At 40.1% G+C, this 13,959-nt stretch overlaps 1 protein-coding gene across 2 annotated transcripts in view; it reads left to right on the top strand.

The window, feature by feature from the left end:
- The window catches only part of LOC148327787 (dihydropyridine-sensitive L-type skeletal muscle calcium channel subunit alpha-1-like), a 54,978-nt gene that overhangs the window by 9,905 nt on the left and 31,114 nt on the right, over positions 1 to 13,959 (top strand). For both annotated transcript variants that reach the window (XM_088308191.1, XM_088308190.1), the window contains exons 5-12: positions 2,580 to 2,732; positions 3,078 to 3,283; positions 3,371 to 3,474; positions 3,623 to 3,768; positions 4,930 to 5,011; positions 5,905 to 6,065; positions 6,614 to 6,839; positions 9,006 to 9,213. In XM_088308191.1, the coding sequence (XP_088164317.1) occupies positions 2,580 to 2,732; positions 3,078 to 3,283; positions 3,371 to 3,474; positions 3,623 to 3,768; positions 4,930 to 5,011; positions 5,905 to 6,065; positions 6,614 to 6,839; positions 9,006 to 9,213 (1,286 nt within the window). The remainder of the gene's footprint in view (positions 1 to 2,579; positions 2,733 to 3,077; positions 3,284 to 3,370; positions 3,475 to 3,622; positions 3,769 to 4,929; positions 5,012 to 5,904; positions 6,066 to 6,613; positions 6,840 to 9,005; positions 9,214 to 13,959) is intronic.

Here is a 13,959-nt window from a genome sequence, read left to right as displayed (position 1 = left end):
CCATCAGAAACTGTTGCCACCGACATAAACGTAACGTCATCCTGAGGTCACGTACAATCACTAATTAAATACTCCAAATAACCTAAAATTACTTTCACTTGCATATTATGGTGCATTTGCAGTCAGCGTTCGCAGCTGATAGCTAGCCGCTCATGTCTCATGGTGAATGTAAAAAAGCTAATAATTAGAGCTGGGCAGTCTGTCCGGATGCCCATTTTTGGGGGTGACAAATTTTATAAAAGGGTTCGATTAACAAAGGCCGAAGGTTGATTTGAGTCCAGCTCTCAAATCAGTCCTCCTGCGTCTGATGAACCTACTTGCCTACTACCAGCTGCTTGTGTATGAAGAGATGTGAACACGCAGTGTGCGTTCAAACATTCCCACCTACTACTGGGGCATACCATTACAAGGGGAGGTTGTCAATACCACAATCCCTGTCGGCCGGAACGGTCAGGGGCCGACAATTTTTAAAAAAGGCCATAGGGTTGAGCCCGCAACCGTACTGAGATCGCGGCGGTGGGCGGGGGACTGACCGACAAAACTGACAGGGACTGACCCCGCCTCCCTAAAAAAAATACCCAATGCAAGTAAGTATGCACAGTTGGTAGTGGCGTTTCCCCATTTGGCCGCAACCATATCACACACCTGAGCCCCAATTCGTGGGCCAGACTAAAATCCCCCTTCAGTTGTGATTAATGGAACCATCCCTCCATTATCTGTACTGCTTGTCCTCACAAGGGTCGCAAGGGGTTTTAGCCTATCCCAGCTGTCTTTGGGCAGTAGGTGAGGGACACCCTGAACAGGTTGGATTAATTTGAACCCTTTTTTAAAATTAGTCAAGGAACAGGGACAGACAGTTCCGCCCCCGGGACAGACTGCCCAGCTCTGCTAATACTTTATTTTGTCCGCCATAAACATCAAAATAATACCAGATATTCTTGCGGCACTGCTCTCAATGTACTTGTGCGACCTAGCAAATCTTCTCCAGGTGCAGGTACAAATTTCTATGCGCGTGTAGCATCGTGCTTTTTGTTGACAAAATGAAAGAAGCACAGGTACATTGACTTGGTGTTCCCAAATTAAGGTTTTCAGACTTATTCTTCTGTGTTTCTCATACCGGGTAGGTGCTGGAAACTGTCCCGATTATCAAAACAACATTTTCTCCATGTCCGAGTTGTAAGTTCAAAACATTGCTCTTTTAGTCACAGATTGAACCTCTTCTGGTTGTTAGGAAAACCACTAACAGCTCAACAAGTACCCAGGCTGTGCAAGACATTTTTAAATGCTATGGGGCATTTGATATTTTTGAAAAGGAAAAAAAAAAAAAACATTCAAATAAAATTCTCTATGAAACAAAAGGAGGCCCTGCAATTCTAGGTCAGGCCAAATGTCAGGGAGTTTTGTTTCTTGTAAACTATTCATGAAATCGTAGCAATTGCGGGTAAAGAGGTATGATTGTAGGCCAAGATATGTGATGGAGACATAATAACCACTTGTGCTAGACAGATAGATTGGTAGATAGACAGCTTAATCTGGTGAGGTAAAAATAGATTTGACAGCTTCATAAACTGTTACAAACCTTTATACGTGACCAGTTTGTTAATTTGTAAAAGGTAGAAAAGAGAAATTCGTTTCACAACATTGTGTCTCATACTAACACGCGCACACACGCACACGCTCTGTAACTGAGACATTAACCTTAAAAATGTGTTTGTTTTTTTTTAATTGAAGATGACATTGCTAATATGGCGTTTACATAGTAAAGTAGTGCGAAATTACGAACGGGAATTAGTGAACTATTTACTTGCAAATTGTGGGGCGTAGGGCTAGCATGCTAGCTCTTTGCGCTCCTTCATGTTAACAAGCAGTCGTATGATTTTGATAGTTGACATATTTTTTTGGAAACGTTATTTAAAATGATTAAGTCCTGCAGTGAATATAATCCTAAACTTCCAGGCATTTTGAAAGTGACCTCGCTAAAACCAACACGTCGTATGTACTTAATGATGTTGTTTAGGGTGTACCCCGCCTACTGCGCATAGGCTCCAGCACGCCCACAACCCTTGTAAGGAAAAACGTCTCAGTTAATGGGTGGAAGGGTTAATGAATAATAATAACAATAATAATATCCACAAAAATAAATTAAAAATAAAAATATGGACCTCATAGAGTTTGCTGCTCAGGCCGTAATAATAATTATTATTCCTACAAAAACAACAGGGACCTTGCAGCTGTAGCAGCTCAGGCCCTATTAAGAATGGCCTGTCAGCATGAACCTTTTTAACTTTCACTGCACTACATTGACTAATGAAGTTCTATTAAAAAGGTAGGAATAATGTACTGTAACTTAGGTGTGTATCGAAGAAGTATATAGTTTGATGCTCCTTGTGTCTTTGTTTTTCTTAGTTTTATTATTTACCTGCCACAGGGACTGCTCTTGAGTTTTCTGTACATCATTCCCGAGAAATAAACAAATAGACAAAGGTCCAAACAAACAAAAGTCTTATAGAAAATGGTTTGATGACCTTTGTATTGGTATCAAAATATTTGATTCCAAAATGATTTTTGTTCCTCCTTAGGCCTGCAAGTGGTCATGAATTCCATCCTGAAGTCCATGCTGCCCTTGTTTCACATTACTCTATTGGTCTTTTTCATGGTTACCATCTACTCTATAATGGCTCTTGAGCTATTCAAATGCAAAATGCACAAAACCTGCTACTACACAGGCACTGGTAAGTTGCTATTTATTTTTTATTGTATTTTTTTGCATTGCAAACATACAGTGTTGTCAGCTCAAAATACTGCTTTTAAAATGATAATCTATAGGATGGATTCTGTCATCATACGTTCTTACAGTAATTTTTGTAAGGTACTTTTGTTTTCTCTGGTTTGCTTCGTAATGCCTTTTGTTTGGAGTTGCTTCTAGGTGTGTCTTTGCTTGTGCAAAACACATTGAGTTGCCTTCAGTAGGAAATGTGCGATATAAGTTAAGATGCCTTGTACTTAACAATGCTTTAATAAAAATTAATGCAATGACCTAATAAACATTAAAAAGTTGCCATTTTGTCCATACTCAGACATTATTGCGACAGTGGAAAATGAAAAGCCTGCCCCATGTGCCCAGGCAGGGAATGGGCGTCGTTGCTCCATCAATGGCACTGAGTGTCGAGCCGGCTGGCCCGGCCCAAACCATGGCATCACTCACTTTGACAACTTGGGATTTTCCATGCTGACTGTGTACCAATGTATCACTACACAAGGGTGGACTGATGTCTTATACTGGGTAATATATTATTATGGTCTCAAAGGGCACTAGACTGATGTTCTATGTTGTGTATACTATTAAATTTTTGTCTGTAACAAAAAACAGGTGAATGATGCGATTGGAATGGAATGGCCCTGGATCTTTTTCACCACACTCATCCTGGTCGGTTCCTACTTTGTGCTCAACCTGGTTCTTGGTGTACTGAGTGGGTAGGAACAAGTTTCACCATTTAACTTTTAAAATTGTCTTATTTTAGGATTTCATTTGGTAAAATTGTCTTATTTTAGGATTTCATTTGGTCATAAGTCACTATTTTCATGTTTCTCTGATTGATTTTTGTATGTTCTTTTTTTCTAGTGAGTTCACCAAAGAAAGAGAGAAGGCCAAGTCCCGAGGTGAGTTTCAGAAGCTGAGGGAGACTCAGCAGCTGGATGAAGACTTGAAGGGTTATATGGAGTGGATCACCCAAGCTGAAGTCATGGATAATGACCATGAAGGACAGAGTAAGGCCCACAGAACCAAGCCGAGGAATTGAATACTGGAGTCAAATAATGGATACATAGCAAACTTAAATACATTAAACCTTCAGTTACAAGAAAACTACTTTGAAAATGTTGGGACCAAAGCTACATTTGTTCTGCAGTGCGTAGCCTCTATCATAGCCGTTGCTTTGATCGGCCCGGTTGCAAAGGAATTCCATGGGAAAAGTTATGGACCTCAAAATATTTTGATTTCCATATCTGACCCATCGAGCTATTTCATATAATTCTTGCCCTACCTCGGGCCGTGTTTGCAACCCATCTTATTTTTGGAGATGGGCGACGTGTACCCCTCACACCAATGGAAAATGTAGTGTTTTCGGTTGGCATTATATGCACATCTCCAGAATGTGGGGTTAAATCGGAGTACCCAGAGACCAGCAAATTTCACACAGGAAGGCCAGAGCCCAAATTTGAACCCATGAGCTTTGAACTGAGAGGCACATATGCTACTGTGAGGCCAACCTGTCAGGCCTACATTTCATTACAAACTATTTTGATGCTTGCAATTCCAAAATAAAATCCTGTAAAATCACTTGAAGTAAAGCAAACCAAGTATCTCCAAATAATCTGAACAGGTAGATGCATATTTCAAGTAAAAAGTAATTTTGTTTACCTTTTAGTAACCCTCAGCAGCCCTCTGTTTGACACGCCTCCGAAACATTATGTTTGCATTGCCCCAAATTTCACGGTATTCATGTCCAGCCCATGGCATGAGTAGTTTATACGGTTGTTTAGGGCCACAACCGCTAGGTCAGGAAGGTAGTGGGGGACAGATTAATTCCAGTCTTGCAATGTGTCTTGCATCCATCTATCCATCCAACCATATCTGTACCATTTCTCCTCAAAATATAAGTCTCGGGACCAGTCAACCTATAAAAAAAAGTGAGACTTTTAGTGCGCAAATTACAATACGTCTGTGGCTTTACCATCTCACCCTGCTGGAATACGCAAACTGATATTGATACAAGCCAATGCAATTACTCTAAAACCCTATTCTACTCTGCAGAGCATGTTCTCAAATATCTTTGTCACTCAAAAAGTAAGTTGCAAAACTTTATTGAGGCTATATTTGGCAGCCACAGTAACTCCACTAACTGTATGCAAATGTATTATTCTATTCAGGTTTGCTTCCCACCGAAAATGGAGGCTCTGAGGCAGGAAGTGTCGGTAAAATGGACACAATGCAGTTAATAATGTACTACTAGTAAGTTTTGTTTTTTTTATTCCCATCAGTGGCGGCTGGTGCTGTTTTCTTCCGGGCTGGTGCTATACAATTTATATATATGTATAGAGACATACCCATTTATATACATACAGTGGAACCTGTAGTTAGAAACTTAATTGGTTCCGTGAGCCCGTAAGTAACTTCAAGCGTTCATAAATCGAGGTAATATTTTCCATTGAAATAAATATAAATGCACTAATCATGTAACGACAATTACAGCTCACCTGTTTTCTGAAAATGAGTCATGATTGGTCGTTATCTGAGTCCTGAGGAACTGTGATGTCATTTTCAGTCAACAGAAGTGACAAAATGGCCACCCCTGGTATGGCCAAAAACCACATAGATTTTATTGCTTAACTCATATTCTGCAAAGACCTGCAAAGAACTAATTCTTAAAGTGACTTCACTGAGTTACTTCAAATCTCCCAAACCTTTTGTTAGCATCTGCAGCTCTGCAACTGGAAATGATGACTCAGATTCATCATGGATGTGGGGTGGAAGGGGAACAGGCACTAAAAATCAACGGCCTACCTTTGCCAAGTACTTTACATTAAAATGAAGGTACTTCGCATGTGATAACTTTGAACGAGAGTCAAAGGGAAATCGTCTTGGAGCCCACAATCGCAAATGCTATATAAACCACAAATGAATACAATTTTACGCATCATTAACTGAATATGTATCCTGTTTAATTTCGAGTATTTTTATTGTAGTTAATTTTCAAGATTTAATTTTGCCATATTTACTTAGATCAGTGGTAGTGTATCATCCCAGCGCTTTCTATTGACCAGCCGTCACTGATTCCATACCTGTTTTATGATTGAGTAACAATTTCTCTAAATGCAATTTCTTTCTCCTTCCCATTTGCACAGTAAACTGGCTCGCAAGTGGAACCGCTGGTTACGCCGTAAATGCCGGGTGTACGTTAAGTCCAAACTTTTCTACTGGTGGGTGATTATGCTCGTCTTCTTCAATACGCTCGCGATTGCAACGGAACACCACAAGCAGTCTGAAAGGCTCTCAAACTGGCAAGGTCAGACAACTATTTCCCTAACATTTCTGCATGTGGAGTTGGCCGGTGAAACACATTCTATCATTAATCATTTTTGCACCAAAACCACAATGATCGCTTGCAGATGCAGTGAGGGTTATCGAGGAAAAAGTACATGCATACTGTACATACTTAGTTTATGTTTTTCTACAAATTTATCTTAAAGATGAAAAAAGAGAAAGCTCAGTTTTTTTGCAACAGAGCTTTAAGCAATCGACATTTTCCTGAGGAAATCCATCAAATATATTCTGTAAGACAATATTCTGTTGTTATTATTTGTGCTACATTCTTTTGGCATTTTCTTTTTCCAAGGTATCATGTGTCGACCTTTTTTAAGTGTAAAATAATCATAGGTGATTCATTTCAAAATCTGATATTTTCATTATTCAGAATAGATTAAATAAAACCATAAATTTAAAAAGTTCATTATTTGAAATCCAGTTGAATAACTCCTTTGATTCTTGTCTTGTCATTTTTTTCTTTTGCCATTACTTGACACTGTGGGCTGAAACGGGTTCCGCAACGAACAGACAACACCAATAAACTACTGCTGTCCATGTTTTCCCTGGAAATGTTGATGAAGATGTACGCTCTTGGCTTCTCTTCATATTTCATGTCGCTCTTCAATCGATTTGACTGCTTTGTGGTGACCACTGGCATCATGGAGCTCATCCTGGTACAAATGAACATTATGTCAGTCATGGGCATCTCAGTGCTGCGTTGCATCCGTCTGCTACGCTTGCTGAAAGTCACCAGGTAAATGTTGTGCAGTGCTTTGCAATAGTCATTTTCACTACTAGAACACGTCCCAGTACATTGCTCTTCAAGTTCAGTTGATAGATGGATGGAGATATAGATAGCAATATCAGTGGAGGTAGATATCTTTGTCAACATAATTTGTGTTAGGTCAATTAATATATTCAATATATTTATGTAGCATGATCAATGTAAACATGTTGTGTGTTTTATGTGTTTTACATTTCTCCGTAAGGTCATTATTTACAATATAAATATGTTTTCAGTATTTCAGCTACTTTGGTGCCTACATAGTGATAGCCAAGTAAGTAGTGTTCAAAATCACTTCATCGTCACCAGATGTAGTAAACAATAAAAGGGAAGTCAACCTCAAAAAATATTTGCAATAATATGTCCATGTGTGGTCTCTAGTCAAAACATGGCATTCCCATTAATATCGTGTTAGTGAAAGAGGAGTAAAGTCCACCCGTATTAAGACAAGGAGCGGCCATTTTGTCACTGCCACAAATGACATCAGTTTCTCAGGGCAAGGTAACCAATCATGGCTCATCTGTTTTCTGAAGTTGAGCCATGGTAGGTCGTTAGCTCAGCCCTGAGCAACTGTGATGTCATTTTCAGTTCACAACAAGTGGCAAAATGGCCAAATTGACTTTAGTTCTTATTCTCTTATTATTGAGAATGCCGTGTTTTGACTTCCCCTTTAAATGCAACGGCACATCACGTAACTTTTTTTTTTTCCCTCACCGTCAACACCTGGGCTTACTCACAGTGAGTGTGTGCGTCTGCACAAAATGTGCACTGCGAGTGTCAACATTAGTGATAAGTAAGACAATATCAGTTCATTAGAAAGACTCTTCAAAAGAGTTCAATTGAGTTATTCATTAAATCATTCCTCAATCTCCGCCACAGTGATCGGCTTACTCACGTTCACTGAAATGATTTGTTCTTTTTGAATGTACAACTTGGCAATTCCCTCACAGTCCACCCAAATGTTCCAGTATTGGTATTTGCAACACAATGATAACTCCCGTGAATTTCCAATGTATGCATTCAAACTTCACACAGTTAAGTCCCGAAACAACTGCCGGCTAAACTATTCATCCAACCATTATCTGTACTGCTTTTCCCGGGGGTGCTGGAGCCTATCGCAGCTATCTTCGGACTGTAGGCGGGGGACACCCTGAATTGGTTGCCAAACAATCGCAGAGCACACATAGATGAACAACCATCTGCGCTCACACTCATACCTAGGGGCAATTTAGAGTGTCCAATCTACCTGCCATATATGTTTTTGGAATGTGGGAGGAAACCGGAGTACCCAGAGGAAACCCACGTAGTCACAGGGAGAACACGCAAACTCCACACAGGCCGGAGCCATGATCGAACCCACAACCTCTGCACTGCGAGGCCACCGTGCCGCCCAGCTAGACTAATACGTTAATTTAGTTATTTGAAATCATTTCGCCTAACAACGTGATTTGTATTGACTCCGTAAAGATATGCTGTTATCTCCCTCCATGAATGAAATGGTAAGATATACCTATATCGAAATAAATTCATGAAAAAATTTGCTGGAGTTCAAAATGTGTTGTGACGAACCAAAACCACAAACAATTTATCAGAATCAGCCAACTTTGTTGTTTACATTTGCATCAAACACTTTGAAATCGTAAATAGGACTTTCCTCGAACACAGCATAAAATCACACTTCAAGGGATTCTGCAGGAGGCGACACAGGCTGCGACTGTGGCAGTATCATATTCATCATTTAATCATATAACATCTACATGCATCAACAAAATTCAACTATTACAACGCTTTGAATATCAAAATCAATATCGTATCGCGTCGAGAATTGTATCGCCCACAAACTCCCACGGTGAAATGTCGCTTAGCTCCACGTTTCTCACCACAAATATAGCTGCTTCATTCAAGCCATGCCACAAGAGAGAATTTGAGGTACTCCTCCTACTTCTCTGTCAGAATCAACAGCTTTGAACAAGTAAATACAATTACCAAATATTTGAACTTCCTTGTTCACCATTCTACAAGCATGCTCCTTTTTGGATTGCATTGGATGCTAGCAGTTTGTGCGTCTGTGATGTCACCCGTGCCATCTCTCCATCCTGAATCATAGTATTGTTGCTCTGCTCTTGTCTCCTTTAGATACTGGACCTCTCTCAGTAATCTGGTGGCTTCCCTCTTGAACTCAGTCCGTTCCATTGCCTGCTTGCTGCTACTGCTCTTCCTCTTTATTGTCATCTTCTCACTGTTGGGGATGCAGGTGTTTGGAGGAAAGTTCAACTTTTCCAACCAACCAAAACCACGCAGCACTTTTGATAGCTTCCCTCAAGCCCTGATTACCGTTTTCCAGGTACTGGAAGGATAAATGTTTTTGCATTTTTCTGTGGGATAAAATGTATTGAGCACGGTCACGTGTGCTCATTCACAAATTTGGCCCATTTACTTTAACTTCAGACCACAATGCCAAATAGAGCAACAACTTCAAGACAAGTGCCAGTTGACACATTGTTTTAATAAACCAAATGCTGAAAAAGTGGATCTTTAACCCAATGTTTTAAAGGGACAGTTTGAAGAATGTTTTGATTCTCCAAAGTTAATTTATTTTAAAACCACTATGAAATTTTAATTTCTTCTATTACATCTAAGTAATTTTTTATGATAATTGCTAATTATATTAAATGGAGTGTACCGCACCGTTCAGGACGCTGACATGTCTTATTGTCATCTTTCTGCTACGGAGACCCATAGGAGACAGTCACCCAATCACAAATTTCCTGAATCCATGACTACAGTATGTGTAACAAATGTAATGCACTTACTTTGTCACTTGAGCGAATACTAGAAGTTGTTTAGTGATTAAATTTTTCTTGCACCTCTGCTGAAAAGAATGTGTGATGGGTGGTCTCTTTGAGGCTCCGTGGTTTGTGCAGAATGCATGCACATTGTTTATTCATTGTTTTCTATTAGTTCACCACTAGATGGCACTCAATTCTATACACTGCCCCTTTAAGCAGAAACTGTAAGGGCTATTTTTGATCGACTGAGTGTGCTTGATGCGCACATTGAATCATTTGGCTTAATAAGTGTGTGAGTGTGTGTGTGTCGGTATAGACCGACAAATCACCGGACTTGCGATTACAGTCCACACCCAGTGTCAGCCTAATTCCATACTTGTTTTTTAATTTTATAGGGTTTAATAAACTTTTTTTCTGGAAAAAGAGGAATATGTGAACCTGCTAGTCAGCTGGGACAATAATCATTCATTAGTTTGTCTCTAGATAGCTTAGAAATATGGGTTTTGGACAGGTCAACGTAATCCTCTCGCCTGAGTTGGTGTGCGTGTGTGTGCGTTTGTGTGTTGAAGATGCAATAATAAAAAACGGCCGGCAGGATTTCATATACAAAGACAGACACCCATGCACACACACACACACACACATACCTACACAATTGGGGGGGCAGTGACAGGACGTAGTTGTGGGCGAGATGAGGCGCAGGATCTTACAGGAAAGTGACATACAACGTTGGATCGTTTGGTACGTAACATTTTACTTATTTCTTGAAGCTAGGACAACTTGGCAAATTATTTTTATGGTAAAAACGGGCCTTTTTTTCATGAGTCAATATGCAAAGAGTGACTTCACAGCGTGGACTTACGTTTAAATGTCCATTTTATACTGCTTCTTTGGCCTTGTCTGTTTTTTCCTTGTCTCGTACATTAGCGTTAGTTCCATGAACAAAAAGTTGACGAATATATTTCTGTCAACGCACTTTTTTAGAGGAGACTAAAAAAATCAACAATAACTTGGACTAAATCAGTAGGCATGTTCTTGGGATAATGAATACGAGATGAAAATAAAGTTCATTAAGGAAAGACATTTTAGGTAAAATCAAAAAATGAAATGACTTCTTGGCATCAATTACCATTCTCTCTACCAAGTTTTCCCGCAATTCACGGCAAAATGATGCGAGGTGGCAAGTTGATGGCAAAATAACGAGATGGCTAATTATCGCACGATTCATGACAAAATATGACTTGTATTTCAGTGCAAGACAGAGATAACAGAGTCCTCAATGACTTTGATACAGAGTGAACAGAGTCCAGTTGTAGAACCAAAGACCAGTTCTGAAAAGGTACATTTCTTTAGTTCTAAGTATCATTTAGTGTCCAACTACAGTTAAAGTTCAAGAATGAAATGTTTTTAAATGTTTTGCCAGCAGATGCTGAAGAGATTCCTCCTACCCCCTCCCCAGGACTCTTGTAAACACCTTCTTGAGCCCACTACAAGATTTGCGTTTGACGAGTGTGCTCTATGCGCTGGAAATATATCTTCCATGCCATTTGCTGGACACAGATGGAGAGGTAAAATATTTCTTGAATGCATTGTGTTTGGAAAATAAGAGTCCAAATTCAGGCAATATAGCTAGAAACCAAACAGAGAGCCATGATGCAACTGGCCACAGGACCATGAGCTCTGCACATGGTGCACATGATGTGACTATTTTATTACTGGTAACCCTTCTAACATCATATAAAATGCAGTACAAATTGACACAGAGAATAATCTAGTTTAAATTTGTTTTAACTGGAACTGACACAGTTAGTTTGAACCAATGTTTTCCATGTTGCAGTTTGTTCGAGAGTCTGGGTTTGCCACAGATGGGAGACAGCTGAGGATAAAATTTTTGACCCCGGCGATGACCAGAGTTCTGGAAGCAAATATGTCTCAGATTCAAACAGTGATTCAGATTCAAGCATGCATTTTGAGCCGCATCAGCCGAAAGTCCCACTGAGGGAAGGAATACCAACATAATCCATTAATAACCCATTTAACAATTTGGACACTTCAAGATGTTTGCCCCTTTTCTGTCCAGCCCACAGATGTTACCACTGGCAAAATAGCAGATTCAGAAGTGCATAAAAAGTCTCATCAAGTATGAAGTATGTGAAGAATAAAGACAAACAAATCTCAACATCTCACTTTGACCAAAAAAAATGACTGTTTTGTTTGTGGTAAGCCACAAAGTAGACTGAAAGTACACGCCTCAACCAGAAATTTCGCATGCATTTTATCTCCCTGAGCACTTACTGAAGTGCAAGGTCTTGTTTGAAAAAATATGCGAAGTGGGGAATTTTCAACATAACTGTACCATACTCCAAGGTGAAAAAGGACAATGAAAAGTGATGAGAAGTCCTTAAGCTCCTGCTGTGGCCGTGGGCCTATGTGTATGCAAAGAACTCTGGAGACATGTCCGAACATGTCCCTTTAGGCCAGAAAATCAAAATCAGGACAAACAAGCTGGAAGAGCCACAGTTCTATGTTTGTCTACAGCCCAAGAGACCAAATTCAGACAACACCTTTAAAGTGGAATGTGCAAGATTCTTAGCAGAATAACATGGTCGATATTGGCTTGGCTGTGCAAAATGACCTATCCATTGTTCATTTTGCCCAGGCCCTTGTTCAAAAGACATGGACAAAACCCCACAAAGCATGAACATATGCATCCAAAGCTCCAGGAAGTGGGACGACTGCTGCTATGTCTGCACGCTAACGTCTCTGAACACAACCTGGAGGAAGCGTTCAAACTTTCAGACAGTTGTTGAAGCAGTGAAGCAAGTTGCTATATTTGATGAGGAAAGCCTCTCCTATCAACCACCAAGCCTGGCTTTGAATTTGGGACACAAACTAAACAAAATTTGCAACATCATTCATTGGCAGAAGACGAAGCACTGGTGAAGTCAATGAAACATTGAAGAAACTGTATACATCTAAGTGGTGTGAGTTGGTTTCACACAAAGCTCTGAGCACACTGAGGAGTGCCAAGTATAATAAACCAATAACACTGCCCTTCACGGACGGTCTGTCAACTTTACCAGTTTTCAGAAGACTGCAGACAGTGTCACATTGTCAGTTACTTGCTGGAGGAAACAACCCCAAAGAACGATGCTGAGCTTGCTAGAGGATGCCAAGGGTATGTTCTCTGTCTTTAATGTTTTACTCTCAGCAGATAAGAACAACAATAGTTGGGGCAGTCTCTATTGATGCGACATTTTTCAAAAGATGTTTTTGTTTTTATCAGAAGCACTGTCACATGGAACGTGTAGTGTAGCAGACAGTCTCTTCCCCTGGCGGTCAGACACGTTTTAAGATCTTTGGGAAATGTTATCTAAATATCATTATTTTACAATTGTCTCTTAATTCCCCCACAACTTAGACGCACTTTATGCTAGCCCGTTGAAATTTTGAGCCCTGTATTAAGACAACTGACAGAAAGATTTTGGAAATTTCCGGGTCTCTGACATTCCCAAAGGGTGAAAGGGCATCAACACTGTGTTTTGCAGACTGCATTAAAATATGCTCTTCATACCGTCCTAATTTTGTGAACTTTATGCCAGCTGGATGAACTGTTGCACCCTGAATCAGGGCAAGAGACAGAAAGATGTGGAAATCATCAGGAGCCAGTGACGATCCTAAGGGTCAAAGGTCACAACTGCACTGCAGGCCTTGATTTGTATTCTTGATACACCCGTAACTTGGTCACACTTTATGCCAGCCCGATAGAATTTTAAACCCAGCATTAGGACGACAGAAGGACTGTGTAAATGTTCAGGGACTTGTGATGTTCCCAAAGGGTCAAAGGTCATCACCACCTTATTTTGCAGGCTGTGACATTATAATGGGCTCTTGATACCAGCGCAACTTTGCGACAATTTATGCCAGCCTGATGAGCATGACTCTAGTGGTAGTGGAAAAATAGTAAATCATCTAACCATTTCCCAAACCGCCTATACCCACAAGGGTTGCGGGCATGCTAGAGCCTATCCCTGATGTTTCCGGGCAGTAGGCGGGGTACACCCTGAACTGGTCGCCAGCACAGTTAATCGAAAAATGTTAATTCAGTTTAATTAATCGTGTCAGTGATGCCCTTTTCTTCCTCCAAAGTGCAGCCACTCAACAGCCTGCATTAGTTTCTGACCAATGACTATTAAGAAAATCGCCTTCCTCTTTTTGTTTTGGAGCCAATCTAATTAATCAATAAGCTGTCACATTTGTCACACTTACCTTCTGATTGTAAACTGTAAATATTTTTTCAG

Source organism: Idiotropiscis lumnitzeri, chromosome 11 (genome assembly GCF_059441095.1).
Source record: "Idiotropiscis lumnitzeri isolate Australia: NSW breed Sydney's pygmy pipehorse chromosome 11, RoL_Ilum_1.0, whole genome shotgun sequence".
Lineage (NCBI taxonomy): Eukaryota > Metazoa > Chordata > Actinopteri > Syngnathiformes > Syngnathidae > Idiotropiscis > Idiotropiscis lumnitzeri.
This window is presented reverse-complemented; position numbering and strand designations above follow the sequence as displayed.